Below are 21,964 nucleotides of genomic sequence, written 5' to 3' on the forward strand. Positions count from 1 at the left end.
CTCTGTCTTCCACCTTTAAGCTCTCAGGTTTTGAGATATCTTCTGGTGCAGTCCCCAACATCAGTCTTTCCTTCTCATCCAGTCTGGTAAGTCTCTCCTGACCTTGGGTTCTGGGTGACTTTTCTGAACTCTACCCCTTTCCCTAAACCTCTCCAGTCCTTTTCCTTCACCTGTCCCTCTTTCCCGTCAACTCTTCTGTCAGAAGAAGGAGCCACTGTCTCCAAAAGCTTGTAAAAGTTAAATCCTTTTGTGTGTGTGTACCCCTGCCACTGCTTGGTGAGTAGATTTTTTAACTATCCTGTTACATTATACCTTATACTTAGTTATTTGTTATAGAATGTTATGCAATACTTACAAGTCAGGAGTTCATGCTATATTCTGTAACAAATAACTAAGTATAAGGGCACATTAATAGAATTCTTGTCTTTCTACATTATATTCTATCTTCTATAATACTTAATGGTTCAGTTGTACTACTGTTGGTTAGTCATCTATAGACTGGTTGGTATTTTTGTATTTTGACTAGTAATATTGTTATATTTTTCTGTATTGAAAACAATGTGCTGTCTCCAGTTGTACCTTTGGACATAATTCCCAGGCATTCAGTACTTCCTGTTTTTTATTTTTTATTATTTTTTAAACAGATAATATTCAATTCTCATTTACTACAAATTTACCGATTTGAATATATTTTCGTGCATTTATGTAATGTAAAATTTAAAAAAATTCACTACATGAACATCCTTTGTTTTATTAGAATCGCATCTGTAGTAAATAAGTTGGATGATAGTACAGTGTGGCATACAGTTTTTCCATGTGGCCATGATGCTACACCTCAGCCAGTTTGCTGACAGTTGTCACACATAAATGTCCTTGATCCTGTTATGAATGTTGGAAGTGATACCTTGTTTACATCCACTCACGTGCAATGCAGCTATCATTGCTGTCAATCATGTGTATAGTTGTGTGGCACTGTGATTAGTGATTAACATTATTATGAAAAGGATAGTTGCTACTCACCATATGGCGGAGTGATGAGTCACAGATAGGCACAACAAAAAGACTCTCAGAAAGTGAGCTTTTGGTCAACATGGTCAGAAATAGAAACAAACACACACACACAGACACACACACACACACACACACACACACACACACACACACACACACGCACACACACACAACTCACTTTCTGACTTTTTGTTGTTCCTATCTGCAGCTCAGCATCTCCACTATATGGTGAGTAGCAACTATTCTTTTCATAACATTGTTATATTTCATCATGGAATTTCATAGTGATTAGCATTGTCAGACCAATTTTTTTTTAAGGTATTTCATATCACTCACCATATATTTATGCATTTTCTTATTGTGTTACATTTTAATATTTTGCCTGTTATGGCTACATGATTTTTCATTTAATTATGGTGACTTATCTCTAAGAATATGACAATGTGAAATTATTGTCACACACTGAGCAGCATTTTAGATTCGTATGTATTGCATAATAAAAATTCAAATATGGAACATATTTTTTATTGTTCACTTTTTACATGCAATTTTGTGTATTTTAGATCTGAAGATGGCTTGCCAATGAGCTGACAACAGTAATCAACAAGGAAATTTTGTGGTTTTGACATAGGATTTTTATGTGCTCATTTTAAATTAACTGATCTCCCCTCTGACGATGTCAAAAAATAACTTGAACTTAACAGTGATCATACAGAACAGTAGTATTAATAACAGTAAAAGATCATGATACCAGGGCCACATTTACCTGCAGGCTATCTAGGCTTCATTCTAGAGGTTGACACCACAAAGGTCATAACACTAAAATTAAAAAAAGGTCATTGTTTTATGCTGTTTTGTAGGCCCTCTTATAATCATAAAAGATGTGGGAGTAATTATTCTGTATAGGCTGGTTGCAGTGGACAGCTGATATGAACGAAGGCAGCATTCACCTATCAAACATCACCTCCTTCACATCTGGTCAAATAATAATGGGCAGAATTGTAATCATTTTTAAAAGAATGGGTAACAGAATATTGTCAGACTGAAGGGAGTTAAATTTCACAGTGAGCTGATTTCTTCCATAACTCATTTCATCCAAAATGGAACCCATAACTGCTGGCCGATGTGGCTGAGCAGTTCTAAGCGCTACAGTCTGGAACTGCGCGACCGCTATGGTCGCAGGTTCGAATCCTGCCTCGGGCATGGGTGTGTGTGATGTCCTTAGGTTGGTTAGGTTTAAGTAGTTCTAAGTTCTAGGGGACTGATGACCTCAGAAGTTAAGTCCCATAGTGCTCAGAGCCATATGAACCATTTTTTTAACCCATAACTTTTTTTTATTCCTGTCACAAGATGCAGAATCTGAGCTTCTGAAGCTGGTGAAAACCATTTCCAGATACCTTTAATTGTTAAGGAGATAGTGTGTGACACTTAAAAGATGTCTTAAGACCCATAGCATCTGAAAAATTGGTTACTTACTCAAGTCATCATAAAAATGGCAAGAGATTGTCATGAGGGTGTTTTAGGGAAATTCTGCATCCCTCAGTACAGAAAGAGATATTTTAAGGCAACTAAGTTAAAAAGATGTTATGAGCAGGTTCATTAGTGTGAAATGTAGGCACAAATAAATTAGCGAATATGATTATCAGAAACATTCATTTCAAAGCTGGTTGTTTGGAAAAGTATTGTATTTGAATTAAATGCGAATAGACTTTGCTTAATTGTTATACTCGTTTTGGTATATTGAAATTAGAGTATGTTATTTTTAGAACGGAAATACCAGTTTTTCCATTTCTTTTTTTAAAATGTGATGTAGTTGTTTATGTAGCTGTTGATAAGTGATGCAAATACCTTAATGATTTCAATACTCCTCATTTTTTAAAGTCTCATCAGTCAGTTAATTGACACACTGTATAATCTATTTTTTACAGTTATTACTCTATCTTAAAGGCTGCATTATAAGTTTTAACTCAAAAATTGCTATAAAATTCTGTTTTTGTGTGTTACCTACCAGAAAATTTCCTTTATAGTGATCACACCACAGGTCCAGCCCATGGTTCTGTAGATCCTAAGTATGTTTCTGCATGATACATGAACAATAGATACTTCTTATTAATTCTTCAATATCTTGCATTCTAAAATACAATATCTTTCATTTGGATAATTTTGCACAGCAATTTTCATTATTTATTGCATAAAAAAACTTGCTACTCCAATGTTTCAGAAATTATTTCTACTTGTAAATATTAAAACAAAAGTAATGACTCTGTATTTCAGAACATCACAATTATGAGGATAGGAAGTTAAGCTTCCTTCTCTCATTCAGTGTCATTGCTGGATTACTGGTTAAACTTGAACAGCCTTAGAATCTCCCAGATCATCATACTCACTTGATGTTTACGCAAATAGATGACTGAGTGAAGTTGGTGATCATTTGGATGAAGGAATGATACCTGTGCTTAACTGGACTCCATTTTTGCATGTTTATTTTTCTGGAACTTAATTTTTGACATATACTTATTCTAACCATGTAACATGTGATTATAGAAAGCTGTTATTAGAAGGCAAATAATTAGCACTAATTCTCTTTCCTATGAAAATATCACACATTGAGTCATACTCTGTAAGCCAGATAACCAGTTCAAGAAGAATGTAATTATTTGAAAATATGGATTAAATAATTTTATACTTTGTGTTTTGTTGGTCTTAAGCTATAACAATTGCTTCTACCTCAAGAGAGTGAGTTGGTTATACTGTTACAGAAACAAATAATACTACAGGAAGCAAAGCAGTCCAGGCACTTCACAAAGCAGACCGAGTGACAAAAAAACTTCAGAGGCGCTTAACACAGCGTACCCTGGCAGAGGCAAGAGCCCTTAAGAAGCAAAGTGAAGACACATTGCAAACTTTAATGTACTTAGGTGAATTGGTAGGTGAATGATGAAAATCAATTAATGAATAGATTGTGTTATTTAAAATAATAAAATTTAAAATACATCTTACAAATGTAACAGTAGTTTTCTGCTGCAGCAATTACCATGCATTTTTAAAGGAAATACAGTTGTTTATATAGATGTTAATAAGTCAAACAAATGCCTTAATGATTTCAATTCTTTTTATTTTTTAACTCCTATCAGTCAATTAAATGACAAATTGTATAGTAAAAGAGAGATTAGAGGCAGAATTTGACACAGATTTTGACACAGTTCTCACTCTTTCAGCCAATGAGTACAATCCAAACAGCATTCTCTGCAACTCAAATTATTTACTAAGGAGGCTACATGCTGTAGGCTTTAGTGTTTCTCCCATTTGTCCCATTGATAATAATGGGTAATTATGGCAGATATATCATTTATAGCAATAGATAAGTGAAAACTCTATATCTTTGTAAGAGATAGAAGACATGCAATATCAGACAAAGCTATTCCTGCATATATAGTGTGAATCATAGAACACTAACATCATAACTGTAATGTTTAGTATTTTTTGTTGTTGTTGTTGTTTCTCTATGAATCTGAGTTTAGAATATTCCATAAGGTTAATACTATGAATCATTCTGGTGATGCACCTTTGTTTGTAGTTAATGTTACCAGTCTTTATGAAGACTCATATGGACTGTGGGCTAATATTTGTTTCAAGTACACAAATTCAAATTGTATTGCAAAGTGATTGTATAGTGATGTAACCAGGTAACAGAAATGAATGATATTCAAAATGCATGAAATGAAATGCAGAGTCACAGGGAAAATGTGTTTTTTATGGGCACTCAAGTACCTAGTTACATCTCATGGGCATTTTCAAAAAAAATTGGATCACAGCTACTGGATATTATTTACACATTCACATGGAGTATAATTAAATGCTCCATGATGTGAAGATATTAGCCTGCATTGAGGGTACCATTAATATGATGTATCATGCAAATCCCTGCAAATGATACCCATCTCCTTGTTTGAGATTGTCCAGCGATTTTTCTTGTGTACATTAATGACCTCTCATCTGTTACATTGCCAAATGCTAAGTTTGTTTTGTTTGCAGATGATACAAACATCGCAATAAGTAGCAAGTCAAGTACAGATTTATAAATAGCTGCTAATCAAATTTTCACTGACATTAATAATTTTTTTAAAGATAATTCACTCTCATTAAACTTTGAGAAGGCCCACTATATGCAGTTCAGAACCTGTAAGAGATTTTATTCCAGCATGTGTATAACACATGAAGACATGCAGATCGAAGAAGTTGACAGTGTTAAATTTCTGGGATTACCACTTGATAATAAATTCAGTTGGTAAGGGCATACCACAGAATTGCTTGAGTGCCTAAACAATTCTGTATTTGCAGTGAGAATGATGTCAGATGTAGGAGATATAAATATAAAAAAACTTGCATACTTCATTCTATTATGCCATATGGAATCAAATTCTGGGGCAACTCATCAAACCGACCAAAAGTTATCAGGGTGCAAAAGCTTATGATAGGAATCATTTGTGGTGTAAATTCAAGAGCATCATGCAGAAATCTGTTCAAGGAAGTTTGTATTCTAACCACTGCTTCTTGATATATTTATTCCTTAATGACATTTGTTACAAGTAATACATATCTATTTCCAACCAATAGCTCAATACATAGTATCAATACTAGGAATAGGAACAATCTACATAAAGACATAAAATCACTTACCTTGGTCCAAAAAGGGGTCCAATATTCAGGGACACACATTTTCAATAAATTGCCAGCAACCATTAAACAGTTAGTTTAAACAGAGTTTGAAAGACTTTTTGATAGACAACTCCTTCTACTCTATAGATGAATATCTTAACAGAGGCTGTTAAGCCAGCTTAAGTAAAAATGTCTGTTAGATTTAAGTTTTGAGAGCACTTGGTCACAACAGTCAAGATTAGGTATTTTGTGTATGATAAATTTATTAATAGTGCATAACAATGTTTCATTTTGACAGCGTGTAAATTCCGTAAATATTAGCTGTTCCAGTTTACCACATTGTATTCATCTATTTCGACAATCTCCTGACAAATGATCAGGGTATTATATTCAGTATTATATTCAAATGTTTTATGTTCTTATATTATACTTTCTGACATGTTCCACACCCATGAGAATCATCTCATTTTTGGGTCTATGGAACAATAACTGTATCTAATCTAAAGACAAATCTAGATTCTACAAGGCCTATACAAATCTAGGAGTCCAGTTTATGATATTTGAAATGCTAGCTCCTAACTGAAAATTAAATTTCTCTAGTCTGGGTCTTCATTAGATATGGCATAATAATGGTGGTATATTTTGTGATCTCTGGAAAGAATGTTTAGTTTTTCCAGATTTCTTCATTGTCCATCAAGTGATGACACACAAAACAGGGAAATGATGGCAATCTTGAAGCTGTATTCAACTTAAATCCATGCCCTTCCATGAAATTTCAAATACCTAGTCATTTTTTTCTCTTCCACTGAAACATGTGACAAATTATATGTGGAATGTTCCCTAGTCATGTTTTTTTGCAACTTTTGATCCATTACTTTGCTGCTGGAGGCAGCATATTACTGTAATACACTTCAGTATACTTCACACTTCAATAAAGTAAATATCAGCCCTAACAAACCTTGAACTTCTGTCTTTGATGTTATGTCTCTGTATGCCTATGATGAGCTGTCAAGTGTGGCTTGGATATGTCCACATACAATATAAATTTAAAGCCCTTGAGCATCACGATCAAGATAGCTCAGTTATGCTGTTATCATAATACTCTAATGCATGCAGTTTTCCAAACAAGAAACCAGACACACTGAGCAAGCTCCTCATGGCTTCTAATTGTATTCGTCAATTTTTTGAGGAACCTGTTACATCAGAGGATATAATCCACAATTTAAACTGTTAGCTCAACACACATCCAAAGACCATCATGGTTAAGAATTGTGCATCCCAAAGACTATTTTGTGTTTTAACAATTAAGTTGAGTTTCCAATGACGTTTCCTTAAAATCTGTGCTTTAACTAAGATGATATGCATTATGACATTTACACGACAATAGAACTGTTAAGATTTTCTCTCTAAGCTACACCAATAGTCAGTATCCCCAATAGAATAACAGAAAATTCTGTAAGCTTACTGGCAATTTTTTTCCTGAACAATTGTAGGAACCAAAGTATATCCATAAGACAAATTCTGAAAAGGCTTTCAGACCATGAGTCAATAATTGAATAAGTTTAAGCTGTCAAAAATGTCCTTTATGTCTTTCACATTAATTAGTACTAGTAATAATAAATTAAAATCCTTCAATAATTCCATTTACTGACTGGAGCTCTGAGTATCCAGAAAGAAATGTAAATAATAAATTTACCCTGATAACTAATAGGTTCATTTCTCTGCAGTGAGAAACAACCCTCAAGTTATCAAAATTAAACCCTGACATATCAAAGAGATTAGAACTTGTTCCTGTTGAGGATGATACTGGGTGATGGAGGGAACACTCCTTTGTAGCTGGTTTTTGGTGGTGGTGGTAGGAGCATTGGTGAATTGAGGGGAAACACCACAAGAGATCTGTTAGCAGACTGGTACTGGGGGGATAGTGCCTGTCTGTGAAGGCCTTGGTGAAACCCTCAGCATACTGGGCAAGGGAGTCTTTGGTCCTTGTCACTGCAGATAAGGCAACCCTGGGTGACTGGGCTATATGGGAGGGATTCTATAGTGTGGAAAGGATGACAGCTGCTGAAATGCAGGTGATGTTGGTGGATTTGACAGACTCACACCACTTCTCCTTTGAAGGGAAGATATACAAACAAATAAACCCTATCCCAACTCACTACTTCACCTTTGAAGGGAATGTATACAAACAAATCTGTGGCACAGCCATGGGCAAACACATGGCACCCTCCTATGCCAGTCAGTTTATGGGCTATCTGGAGGAGACTTGCCTAGCCTCTTGAAATACCAAACCCCCAGACTTGTTCAGGTTCCTTGATGATATCATCATGATATGGACTCAGAGCCAAGACAGCATACTTACATTCCATCACAACCTCAACACCTTCCCTCCCAACTTCTTCACCTGGTCCTCCTCAACATAGCATGCCACCTTCCTGGATGTGGAACCCTTGCTCTCTGATGGCTCCATCCACACTTCTGTCCACATTAAAGACCACCAGCCACCAACAGTATCTGCATTTTGACAGCTATCATCCTTTCCACACCAAAAATTCTCTTCTGTACAGCATGGCCACCTGGAGTTGGTGTATCTGCATTGACAATGACCAAGGACTCCCTTGCCCTACCTAATATCTTTCCTACACCTCCTAAAGCAGTGTTATGTCACCCACCTGACCTCCACAACATCTTAGTCCATCCCTATGCCACTCCCAACCCCAACCCCTTATCACAGGGATCATATCACTGTGGAGGAACAGTCCACCCACCCAACAACTCCATTCTCAATCCCAACCCCTAGCCACAGGGATCATATCCCTGTCGAAGATGAAGGCACAAGACCTGACCAATCTTAGCACTTCCTACTCCAGTTGTATCACAGACTTAATCTGCCCCATCAGAGGACGGGCCACCTGTGAAAGCAGCCATGTATTATACCACCTCTGCTCCAATCAGTGCACAGCATTTTATTTTGGTATGCCTACCAAGCAGGTGTCCACCAGAATGAATGGCCACTGCCAAACTGTGGCCAAGAGCAACATAGACTATCCTGTGGCACAACATGCAGCTGAATATAACAGGCTTGATTTCAATAGATTCTCACTACGATTGCCATCTGGATACTCCCCTCCCACCACCAGCTTTTCTGAACTGCACAGATGGGAGTTATCCTCACAACACACCCTCCACAACTGAAGTTATCCTGACCTCAACATAAGGTAACCCACTGTCACCATGCTAGCCACCCAACTGTTTCTATCCCCTCTGTGCTATTATCTCCTCCCTTTTCTTGTCTGCTACCCTCTTTGTGTGCTGCCCTCTGACAATGCAGCCACCCATCTTTCCCCTTGATGTGCATAGGTTGCAGTCAATGAAGTAAATCAAGTTGTGCTCATTGCAGTACTCTGCCACTGAATAGTCAACCTTAGTTTTGGCCATAGATTGGTGGTTGACATTCATCTGAATAGACTGGTAGCTGATGATTGTGCCTATAAGAATGGCTGTGCAGAAGTTACAGCAGAACTGCTTTTAGAGTGGTCTCTTTCTATGACAGCACTGGTCTATGTAGAGCATGAGACAGGACTAGCTCCTGGAACTTTCACACATGTACAATCTGTATGGCAAGGGATTAGTAATGTGTGGCAGTAAAACAGATTAGGGTATGTTTTTGGTGGTGTGGGTGGTAGGATGCTACCTAGGGGAGGAAAATATTCCTCATTTCAGGGCACGAAGAAGAATGTGGTTCATCTGTTTCAGTTTGAGTTGTTATTAGGAAATATAATGGATAATTATCATACTTTCCAATATTATGAGCCCTTACTATTTCATCCTTCAATCCAAAAATCAGGTCCTGATGAAAAGGAAGAAAAGAACATTAGTGTTTAATGTCCTGTTGAGAGTAAGATCATAATAGACAGAGTGCAAGGTTCAGATTGAAGAGGAATGGGGGAAAAATCAGCCACAACTTTTTCAAATAAACTGTCCCTGTATTTGTCTAAAGCGGTTTAAGAAAATCATGGAAAATCTAAATCTGAATGGCTGGTTGTAGACATGAACCACTGTCCACCCAGATGTGTATTCCGGAAATAATCTTGTCCTTAACCTACAATAACCTACTCTCCCTGTGCTGTCCACCCAACAGTTTTCACCCCTCCGTGCTGTTACCTCCTCCCTATTCTCATCACTCACCCCCTTTGTATAAATATTCCTCATTTCAGGGCACAAAGAAGAATGTGGTTCATTCATTCCAGTTTGAGTTATTATTGGGAAATATAATGGATAATTATCATACTTTCCAACTTTGAGCCCTTACTATTTCCATATTTCAATCAAAAAATTGGGTTCAATGAAAAGAAAGAAAAGAATATTAGTGTCAAATTTCCTGTTGAGAGTAAGGTCATAATAAAGAAAATGCAAGGCTCAGATTGGGGAAGAATGGGGGGAAAATCAGCCATAACTTTTTCAAATAAAGTGCCCCGGTATGTGTCCAAAACATTTATAAGGGAACCATGGAAAATCTAAATCTGAATGCCAGGTTCTAGACTTGAAGCATTGTCCACCCAGATGTGTGTCCAGTGTCTTGCTTCTCTATCACCCTTCTCACTATCTCTGATGAAGATTCTATACTGCTCATTGAATCCAAAAATTGGTTCCTGACGAAAATGAAGAAAACAACATTACTGTTTAATGTTCCATTGAGAGTAAGGTCATAATAGACACGCTCGGATTGGGAAGAACAGGGGAAAAATTAATTGCAACCATTTCAAATGAACTATCACAGTATTTGCCTAAAGCAGTTTAAGGGAACCTTGGAAAATTTAAAACTGGATGACTGGTTGTGGATGTGAACCACTGTCCACCCAAATGTTTGTTCAGTGTCTTACCACTGCATCACCTTGCTTAGTATCTCCAATGAAGATTCTATATTGCTCTTAGATGTGGTATGAAATGTTACTTGAATATAAGTGATCCAGTCAAATTAATAATCATCACTGTAGTCTGTCTACGTAAACAATTTTCAAACAGCTGTAAAAACAATTTACCCAGCCCTATCCTGTCTATTTATCATTAAATAAGTTTAGTGTGTACATGACAGGCCTACTGACCATTTCATTCATCATAAATTTTTTCTTTATTTTCAGCTTGTCAAAGACCCAAAAGCTGTTTTTGAACTAAGCAAGGATCTGTGGGCTCATCTGAGTCAAGATGAACCAGAAAACCAGGCCCCGCCAACAACACTTGAACAACTAATGGTCATGCTTACTCGTGAATCAGCCCGCAGGATAGTCCATCTTTTCAACTACACACGATCTGCTGTTGTAGCTTTGCCACATAATGTTAATGTATCCCTTCACAAAGCTGCTGGATTCTGTTCAGATCTTTCTGATGCTTTAGTTAAGGTAATGCATGTTCTGTATTGAACCATTGCATATAGATATCTAAGTAAACATTACTGAAAGAAAAGAAGGAAAGAGAATTTTATTCAGTAATAAATGCAATATAGTGTAAGATAAGTTCAAAACTTTATATTTTGACTTATGAAAAATGTGTTGCTAGTATGCATTGGTCATATTTATTCATGAGGTTTTAAACCAGAAAGACCAAATTTGATAGCATATCAATTATAAGATTTTTTCCTTGCTCATTAAATGGAAACTGAAATATTCATATGTCAGATATATTATTAAACATAAACTATTGTACCTATTATTAAGTAAGGATATTAGACATGTTTCTCAATTGATCTTAAGTCATACTTTTGGGATCCCAAATAGAAGTAGATACTAAGTGCATGAACATCCAAAAATCTGGTGGTGTGTCCAAATTTATGCTTCAGAGATCATGAACGTATTGCTGTCCTTATTTATCTATATTTTTCCTAAAGATTAATTATTGGCCATATTTGACTAAACAGATGGCCCCTATTACAATACTTAAAGAGCGGTTCTTACAAATCTCAAGTGAACTTTGCTAAACTTAGGTTTTTAATAATGACAACTGCACTCAGTGTGTGTAAAGCCCTTATAATATGAGCAACATTCTTGTCTCACTTGACTGTTTGCAGCAGCTGAGTCTGCTGCAACACCCCAGTTATCTTTTTTCTGTACTGTATCTTGCTTGCCACAAGTGATCATTTTCGTCTACATGCTGGTACCAAAAATGTGTATTGTGAGAGCTGTCTGCTGTACAGTTTACATCTGTACGGTGAAGTGAGGTTATGAGAGAACATCCTTTGGTAACAGATGCAGTGTACCCTCCTTGGAAATTCTCATAGCAATTATTGAGGCTGGAGTTGTCACCTCTACTGTTGTGGGTTGCAGTGGTGAAATTTGGACTCGTTTGGTGCCAGCTGGGCACCCCAAAAGCACCAATGAAACATCACTAACAAATAAACATTTATTGTTGAAAAATACACTGTTGTTTTAATTCATGGCTGCCAGCAGCAATGGCAGGCAGAAGTGGCCATGCCGCAATGCGGCTGATGGTTGCTTGTGCTGCACCATCTAAGTCACTGCAATGGTGGAGGCATGGACTCAGCATCCAGTGGGTCACTAGCCACAACTTGGTCAGTGTTCTGTGCACTTTCTCATGAGCTAACAGCTCAGGGATGTGTGTAACCAAAGTGCTCTCATTGGCATCGTAGATGACATGCCAGGAAGCACACAGACTGACACTGCATGGATTGTGCAAAGTAGAGCTGCATCACTCTGCAGCCTCTGACAGGATACATGCCCACAGCATCAAAGTACACCCTAAGCAACAGAAGGCATGTGGAAGCCACGGCACACCCCATATGATGACAATTGTTGACTGCTTCCTGGACCCACAGGTTAGGCCACCAGAAGGCCTGTTTGCTGATGTCACCCATACCTCCCCATCAGTCTTGACTTGAATAGCAGCACTGTGGCTTTCAGTAGCAATTTCCTTCTGTTCTATCAGAGACTGAAGATTGTCTTGATGAGCAGAGGATAGACCAACATAAGTCCCTCCTCCACGTTACGTGGCTGCGGACTAGCATACTTTCACTGGAACTGTAGTAATATGTACACAGGGCTGGCCAGTGTGCTTTGCCACTGTGGGGTACCCATGACACCACCTAGCCTGACTTTCTCGTTTGATGAGCCTCTCTGGTTGATATAGTTGCAGCTGAGATGTATCTCAGCTTCACCTTTCAAGAGTAGTGGTGGATGTATTTTGCAGAGTTGGTATACTGAATAGTTATTCTTGCATCTGAGTTATGCCTTCTTATTCCTTTCTGCATGGTCAACACAGGTACAGAATCATCCTCTCTCTTTGATGTCATTCTACTCCATTGGCACTCTGGACACCCACATCTTAGTGTGTGGTAATTAACTCTCTCTTGTGGCCATATTACATTAACATCAGCAGTCCTTCCTTGTTTGCATTAATTTCGGCTGTTGTGTACTGACCTTGTGTGCTCACCTCTTGTTACCAGGGGAAGGTGTCAAAATTTTTACTCAACCACGTAAAGTTTACTATTTTGTGGCACTTCACTATGTATGATATATGTGTATAATGTGCATGAAAGTACTAATTGAATACTTGTCCATTATCTAATATACATTTTCTGAATTTACCTTTCAGTTTTAAATTTTGCAGTGAAAAGTATATTAAAATGACAAAAGCACATCTAAATATGGTGTTGATGTAAATATTAGACTATACTGCACATACATCTGTTACCACAATCTTTATTTGGCATTTGCAATAACCACACAACCAAGTTATCACCTTTCATCTTAATCTATACCTCAGGCTATGTCACAGATCAGTCACCACAATCAAGATTTCAGTGATCCCAGCCTGTTTTTGATAAAAAAAGTCAGAATGTAGTAACAAGTAATCATAACAGAATTTATTAATGGTCAAAGTAAAATTCATAGTGAATGTTCTTGACAAAGATTGTATAATCAATTCTCCACACTCTCAAAACTGAAAAAATAGAAAAAGTGTCATTTTAAAACATAATTTCCTTGCTGGGGAAAATATATACTTACAAGCACATCAACAATATTTTGAAGGTGGTAAATAATGTCTTTTTACTTTATCTTTTGTATCTTTTTTATATAAATGGCAAATAACATTCTAAATTGTTTTTCTCGTTAAATAGCTCTGCTTATTCACTGTTGAAACAACTTGCTTTAAAAATATCTATCCATTCCTGTTTATACTGATGTATAGTGTAGGGTTTTTCTTTATCCAGGTATATTAAATACCTTTTCACTTTCAGATATTTCCTCTTTTGTGAGAGGACTCTAGTAGTAAAAATATCAGGCCCTTTAGTAATCTTTGCAGTGTGCCAAGAAAGCAAAAGCAAACAACAAAATAATGATTGAGAAGACAAAAAGGGACAAAATCCATTTCTATAAAAGGAGTGAGCCCTATGAAAATAGGTTAAGTTTTCTGACATTAGCAGATGGCTCCACTATCCCATGTTTCTGAGCTTGCAAAGTCTGCAGCTTACTCAATCTTTCAGAACTGCACATTCTAAACAGTCACTTTATCTTTGATATCAATGAGCACCTCTTGATGTATTGATTGGTGACTCCATAGAGTGCTGTGTGCACAACGACCATATATGTGAAATTAGAACGAAGGTCAGCGTTGGCCATAATTTTGATGGTTTATTGACAGCTTAATTGATTTTCAATCACATAGTGATCATCTTCAGTGCTGTAGTGTACAAATTAAACTCATAAGCACTGGTGTCAAGTTATTACCAGTAAACAAAACTAGCTTTGGTTACTGATACTATGTGACTGAAAATCGATTTTGCTGTCAATAAACCATCAAAATTATGTCCAACGCTGACCTTCCTTCTAACCTCTTGATGTAGTTAGTGGTTGATTTACACACAATCACATGATGCACACTCACAAGTAACTGATGTTGACTGGAAAGCCATTCATGTAAAACTGCCTTTGTAAAAGTAAAAGGTTGATCCTGTGACAAAAATTATGTTTTCCATTTATACAGATATGCTTCTACAAATAAACCACAGGTAAACGTATTTTGAATATAGTTCTGTGATGTGGGATGAACAATCTCACTGTGAATTCGGCAGTTGTTTGCCATCACATTTTCTGACATGCCATTCTGTGTTTCATATTTTTTGTTGACCTTCAAAGAAATCACAAATTAATATTTCTGCTGTCTCAGTTTCTTTCAATATAAATTTAAATACTCTTCACCAGACATGGACATCTTGATCTAGCAGTATGTGTAGTCTGGCCCGTACCTGCTCTGGACTAGTAGGAGCTGTGGAAATGATTTATGGAGACAGTTACCATAATTTTCACTGCAATTTAAAGAAATTTTAATCAGCTGATATTGTTGGTACTCTATGCATCCATTATTCACTGTTGGGTGACTCACAATGAGCAAACAGTTTTTGTGTTGAATTATTGGGACACATACAACATTTCTAACACCTTGCACAATGAAGTGAAATGCAATGGCAAGGAATAGCTTTTTCATTCACATATTTCTGGTAATATACGCACACAGAGTGATATTTTAGAATCATAATGTGCACTGATCACCTTTACTCTTTCTACTTTCCTGATTAGTAGAGAACTATGAAAAACCAGATCTGTTAGTCTGTATTGAAGAAAAAGAAAAGGAAAAAAGGGCAATTGTGTGAAATATCTATGTCTGACTCTACACTCTGAAAATCACTCTCAAGCAAATGATGAAAGATGATTCCTACTCTATTCAGTATTATGGTCGCTTTCTTTTCCATAGATGTATGGAGTGTGAAAATAATAATCACTTGTCTGCCTCGTCGTGCATGGTAGAAACACACAGGAGGCTCTCAATGCCATTCAGATAATTATAGTTGTAGGAGAACCCAAAGTATTACTGTAAGATTCAAGGAAATGCCCCTCCTCTCCAACAAATATGATAGTTAAAATCACAGTGATCAATTGCTTAAGCATTCATAACAAGGGCCAGAGTTTGAAGTGTTCCTAGAAAGTATGGAGATCATGTAATACTAGGTACAGAAAGTTGAAAGTTGACTAAAACCTGGAATCAACAGAAGTGGAATTTCTAGGGCAAATATTAGTGTATATTGATAGGATGCACAAATGGGAAATGGATCTTGTGTAGAGAGAAATTGAAGCAGCATGTGGTCTTTCTAAGAACAATGTGATTGTTCATCTTTCAGCTGCTATTATGGCTTCAGTTTTTTTGTAGTTTATGCTTATTTTACATGTTTCTCACATTAGGTCACATTCAACAACTGCTGAGAGGTGAGCTCTGATATCTTTAATATTATGCTTCGATTTATACTTGATCTGCATGAAGCCAATTTGAAATATTTTTTATGATTCCTGCATCTACTATGTCTATTACTTCTTGTTTTGTAACAAGTTATTTGTAGGTGTCAAGCTGCTCTATGAATGAAATTTTTCCTAGCTTAACTATCTCTTTTGTTCTCTTTCCCCATCTTTAATAACTTCTTATTCCACTGACTTCTTCTCCCCCAGGGAATACACTCCAGTCACATAATATGATTGGTGTCATTTCTTTAACTAAAAAGCCTATTATTTCAGATTTGTTGAAGTGTTCTATTGTTGTTTTTATTGTTTTCCTGTTATAGTGTTGCTTCATTGTTTTTTCTGTTTAACCAGGGTAATTTGTGAACTAAAGAAATTTATTTATTTTAATTGATTTTTGAGCATTTTTATGCAGTTGATGTCATCATAAGTAGTTTACTTTTATCGAACAAATACATTTTATTGTCATAGTTTTAGTACACATGCTAATAATAATAATACAAGGCACGTAAAATATACACTACAGAACAATTTCTTGATTTTACAGTAGATAAAACATAATATACAGTTTTGAAATTCTAAAGTATTGTAGAAAGCTTTTCCTTTCAACCATTTTGCAGCTTTTGTTTTAAAGTCATTAAGTGATGAACCTGTAAAGGTAAAGTATTAAACAATTTTATGCCCAGTTATTCATAACTAGATTGTGCTTTCTTACATCTAGCTGTTGGTGTTTTATTAGGCATTTTATTATGCTTCAACACTGTTCAGCTGATATTGTTTTCACCAAGTTTTTTTTTCCATATTTTTAAATATATTTGAAAATAACATCAATCTGAAAAAATGTACTGGAATATTAGTAGTTATTACAAGAAAAGGAAAACGAAGGGCTGGTATACTCCACAGTTAGGGCAACTGAAAAATACTGATATGCTGTATTCTTGTCTGTACAAAACCAGTAAATCAGAAGTGTATAAAGAACTGTATGCTAAAGCTAAATACAAGTATAGGAAGGCAATAAATGAAGCAAAAAAACTGCATAACATAGTAAACATTGAAAAGTCTAACAATAAATGCAAAAAGGCCTGGAGTGTAATAAACTCCATTGCACACACTAAACACAAAGCGGAAATCATCATTACCCCAGAAGAATTTAATAAATATTGCATCCAGTCCATTGAAGAAATTAGTACTTCAATAAACAAACCCCCTGAAAATGCACTTAGTATTATCAACAGCTTGAAAAGCTTCCCCCAAGCACCTTCACTTTCACAGAAATGAACGCAAATAATATCCTAAAAATAGTGAAAAATTTCAAACCTTCAGTTAGTGTTGATTACTATGATATGTCATGTAATTTGTTGAAAGATGTTATTGATTGTGTGATTTATCCTTTAACATTTTGTGTTAACAAATGCCTAGTTGAAAGTAAGTTCCTTGACATACTAAAAATTTCTAGAGTTGTGCCCATATATAAAAAATGGGAAAAGAACTGTCCCGCTAGTTACAGACATATATCCATAACCCCAGTTTTTTCAAAAATTTTAGAAACAATTATAATGAGCAAGTTAGTGTCTACTTGGGTAAACTAAATATAATTAATGATAAACAGTTTAGATTTAGGAAAGGTAAATCCACAACAGATGCAATGGACTCCCTCGTAAAAATAGTCCTAGATGTGTTTGAGGCTAGGGACTATGCCCAGGCTACATTTTGTGACCTGAGCAGAGCCTTTGGCTGTGTAGAGCGTGACACTGTGCTGAATAAGGTAGTTTACTATGGTTTTGATGACAACAATATAAATATGTTCAGGTCTTTTCTAGAGAACCATCAACAAGGTGTGTGCATTGGTAGGGAGAAATCAAATTTGGTTAATGTTAGGTACGGAGTGCCTCAAGGGTCGGTGCTTGGACCTTTACTGTTTATACTAATGATTAATGACCTGCCCTCATTCATAAAGTCTCACACAATATTGTATGCTGATGACACAACTTTTCTACATGAAAGCTCTGATCTAGGTACACTGAAAACACTAACCGAAAATACTCTTGCTCAGTCCTCATTATGGTTCAAAGCTAATGGCTTCTTACTAAATGAAAACAAAACCCAGACACTTTACATTAGCCTCAAAGAGATTCCTAACTACCAAGAATTAGAAACTGTAAAATTTTTAGGTGTTACTATTGACAATAAATTGACATGGGAACCACACATTAAAAAGATATTGGCTAGGCTTTCAAGAGTTATTTATCTAATTAGAAATTTAAAAAGACATGTTCCCAATGACTACATGAGATCAGCATATTTTGCCTTCTTCCAAAGTATCATCTCTTATGAAATCTTACTGTGGGGTAGTAGCTGTCATGTAAATGACATTTTACAAAAGAAAGTAATAAGAATAATAACAGATTATGATAAAACAGAACATTGTAAACCTCTGTTTATTAAATTGCAGTGTCTTACAGTGGTAAACTGATTCATCTACAATGTTTTATTGTACATTAGAAACAATGTCTCTAATTTTGTGTTGAGAAGTGATATTCGTAGCCATAATACTAGAAACAGAACATCTGTAGACATGCCATATCATAGATTATCAAAATTGCAGCACTCCTACCTAGTTCTTGGACTAAGGATGTTTAATAGACTAAGTGCTGACTTTAAAGAAGTGCTACAACTATTTTTAAAGCTAAATTATACAAGCAACAAGTGAACAATCCGTTTTACACCACTGATGAATTTTTTGAAGATGAAAATACTGTATTCTAACGTGTACCTATTTTATGTAAATCAATTTACATTGATATAGCAGTTTATGTAGAAATATATGCTCTTGACTTTGTCTATTGCTGTAATCAGCTGAATGACAATAAAGTTATTATTATTATTATTATTATCTGTCTGTTTCATTCTAGTGTTATGTTGGGTGTGCAGTTCCCCTTTAGATTTAGGTGTATAAGTTTTCTGATCAATACTTTTAGGTCTTTAAAAAGTATTCTGCAGGAGGTTTTAGAGCTTGTAACTGCAGAAAGAGACCTAATAGCCTTTTTTTGCCAGATAAATTTTTTTGACCCCTCAGAATTACACCATAAAAGGACATAATATTGCAGGTGACAGTGAAAGAAGGCATAGTAGGAACTGTGGAATTGTGGTTTATTCATCTTATGATGTATATTTGGAGCTAGTAACAGAGGTGTTGTTACACAACAAAAAGGTAATAAGTGAGAGCTTTCTGCATATGTGATCTGCGTGTTGGAATCAAGATATATATCAAGTAGCTTAACAGTTGAAAATTCAGTTTCACTGATTGATAAACTGAAAGTGGTGTTCACTGTGTTTTCATGGGTGATGCATAGCTCATTGGCTTTGAATCATGTATTAGTATGTTTGGTCTCTGGAAACTTTAGTAAACATGGCAGATACCATTAAATATACCAGATTCTGATGAGATTAGAATTCATTAGTATAGCCTCTTGCTGATTAACTGTCTGTGTGTCTGATCTGTGTAATTTCTACTTAGTCACTTTCTTATCACACATTTTAAATCTATTACAAGATTCAAAAGCCTCCCTTCATTCTGGACTTTCGTGAGTTATCTGTGGTAATCCATGTGGGATGTCAGATGAAATACAATCTTCTCATGTAATTTCTTAATTCCATTTCATAAAATTATAGTCTTAAATAAGTTATACAGAATTGAAATTTTAGACCAAAATTTAGTAAGTTATGAAAACTTGGGGCAGACAATAATTCACCTGGAGAATGATGGCTGGTGCAGCGGTACACTTAAAAGACCAAAACGTCTCACTAGTTTTCCTGCTTTTGCTCTTTTTCATTCATTTATTCACACACTGGGTGCCATAAATCCTATTATGAAGGAGAACCTTCTGGTTCTTAATAAAGGACATTATCAGTGACTGGTTGTTGTTGTTGTTGTTGTTGTTGTTGTGGTCTTCAGTCCAAAGACTGGTTTGATGCAGCTCTCCATGCTACTCTATCTTGAACAAGTCTCTTCATCTCTGAGTACCTACTGCGACCTATGTCCCTCTGAATCTGCTTACTGTATTCGTCTCTTGGTCTCCCTCTATGATTTTTACCTCCCTACGCTTCCCTCCAGTACTAAATTGGTGATCCCTTGATGCCTCAGAATGTGTCCTAGCAACCAATGCCTTCGTTTAGTCACATTGTACCACAAATTTCTCTTCTCCCCAATTCTATTCTGTTCCTCCTCATTAGTTATGTGATCTACCCATCTAATCTTCAGCATTCTTCTGTAGCACCACATTTCAAAAGCTTCTATTCTCTTCTTGCCTAAACTGTTTATTGTCCATGTTTCACTTCCATACATGACTACACTCCATACAAATACTTTCAGAAAGAACCTCCTGACACCTAAATCCATATTCGATGTTATCAATCTTCTCTTCTTCAGGAATGCTTTTCTTGCCATAGCTAGTCTACATTTTATATCCTCCCTACTTCAACTATCATCAGTTATTTTGCTTCCCAAATAGCAAAATTCATTTACTGCTTTAAGTGTTTCATTTCCTAATCTAATTCCCTCAGCATTGCCTGATTTAATTCAACTACATTCCATTATCATTGTTTTGCTTCTGTTGATGTTCATCTTATATCCTCCTTTCAAGAGACTGTCCATTCCGTTCAACCACTCTTCCAAGTCCTTTGCTGAGTCTGACAGAATTACAATATAATTGGCAAACTCTAAAATTTTTATTTCTTCTCCCTGGACTTTAATTCCTACTCCAAATTTTTCTTTTGCTTCCTTTACTGCTTGCTCAATATACAGATTGAATAACACTTGGGATAGGCTACAATCCTGTTTCACTCCATTCTCAACCCCTGCTTCCCTTTCGTGTCCCTCAACTCTTGTAACTGCCATTTGGTTTCTGTGCTTGACCCTTGTAACTACCATATGGTTCCTGTAAAATTGCAAATAGCCCTTTGCTCCCTTTGTTTTACCCCTGTCACCTTTAGAGTTTGAAAGAGAGTCTTTCAGTCAACATTGTCAAAAGCTTTCTTTAAGTCTACAAATGCTATAAACATAGGTTTGCCTTTTCTTAACCTGTCTTCTGTGAGAAGTTGTAGGGTCAGTATTGCCTTGCGTGTTCCTACATTTCTCCAGAATCCAAACTGGTCATCCCCAAGGTCAGCTTCTGCCAGTTTTTTCCATTCTTTTGTAAAGGATTAGTGTTATTATTTTGCAGCCATGGCTTATTAAACTGATAGTTTGGTAATTTTCACACCTGTCAGCACCTGCTTTCTTTGGAATTGGGATTATAATGAGACCCATATGTTGCAAAGACTAGATTTGTTAATTATAAACAATACATATGAACAGAATTTACATTCTTTAGTTCAAATATACTGCTTTTTCAGTTCCCTGCCTGGTACAGACATCCACCACCATCAGACCAATCATTCTAGTGATGTGTCATGATTTGTCAACAACTACGTAAAGGACACAACACTATAAGACACATGGAAATTCTTCAAATAGAGAGTCAAATAGAGACAAATTCACAGCAAAAGTAAAAGCATAACCTCAGAAGAACTTCTTGTATGCAGTAGAAAAATTAATCATGGCCATTATAAAATAAGCAAACAGAATATTTTTTTATGCACCATAAGTTTATAGCCTGTTAGTTCACTCTACACATGTTACTATTATTTTCCTTATTAAGAGTCTAAAATAACCAAATTAATTGTTTTGTTAAATGCCATTCGTTTTTAGCTGATTTATTTCATTCTAAAGGATTTTGTTCTTATAATAAGTTTATTATATTGTAATTGTGACTTGTCCCACATTCAAGTGTGGGAACGCACAATAGGATTTCTGGGATCAATAAAAATCAAATCAAAACTATAAATAACATTAGGGAGTAAATGTCTAAGCATGTAAATGCAAGAAGTCCCAGTCCATGATTAGCCTTCAACTTTACACAATGTTCTTACTGTATGCTTCTGTAGAACAGATA

At 35.9% G+C, this 21,964-nt stretch overlaps 1 protein-coding gene across 3 annotated transcripts in view; it reads left to right on the top strand.

Annotated features, from left to right (window-relative positions):
- The window catches only part of LOC126248941 (lipid storage droplets surface-binding protein 1), a 184,985-nt gene that overhangs the window by 116,787 nt on the left and 46,234 nt on the right, over positions 1-21,964 (top strand). For 2 of the 3 annotated variants that reach the window (XM_049950480.1, XM_049950461.1), the window contains exons 5-6: positions 3,771-3,937; positions 10,812-11,069. In XM_049950480.1, coding sequence (XP_049806437.1) covers positions 3,771-3,937; positions 10,812-11,069 — 425 coding nt within the window. The remainder of the gene's footprint in view (positions 1-3,770; positions 3,938-10,811; positions 11,070-21,964) is intronic. The other variant, XM_049950471.1, reaches the window with a different exon arrangement.

Source organism: Schistocerca nitens, chromosome 1, assembly GCF_023898315.1.
Source record: "Schistocerca nitens isolate TAMUIC-IGC-003100 chromosome 1, iqSchNite1.1, whole genome shotgun sequence".
NCBI lineage: Eukaryota > Metazoa > Arthropoda > Insecta > Orthoptera > Acrididae > Schistocerca > Schistocerca nitens.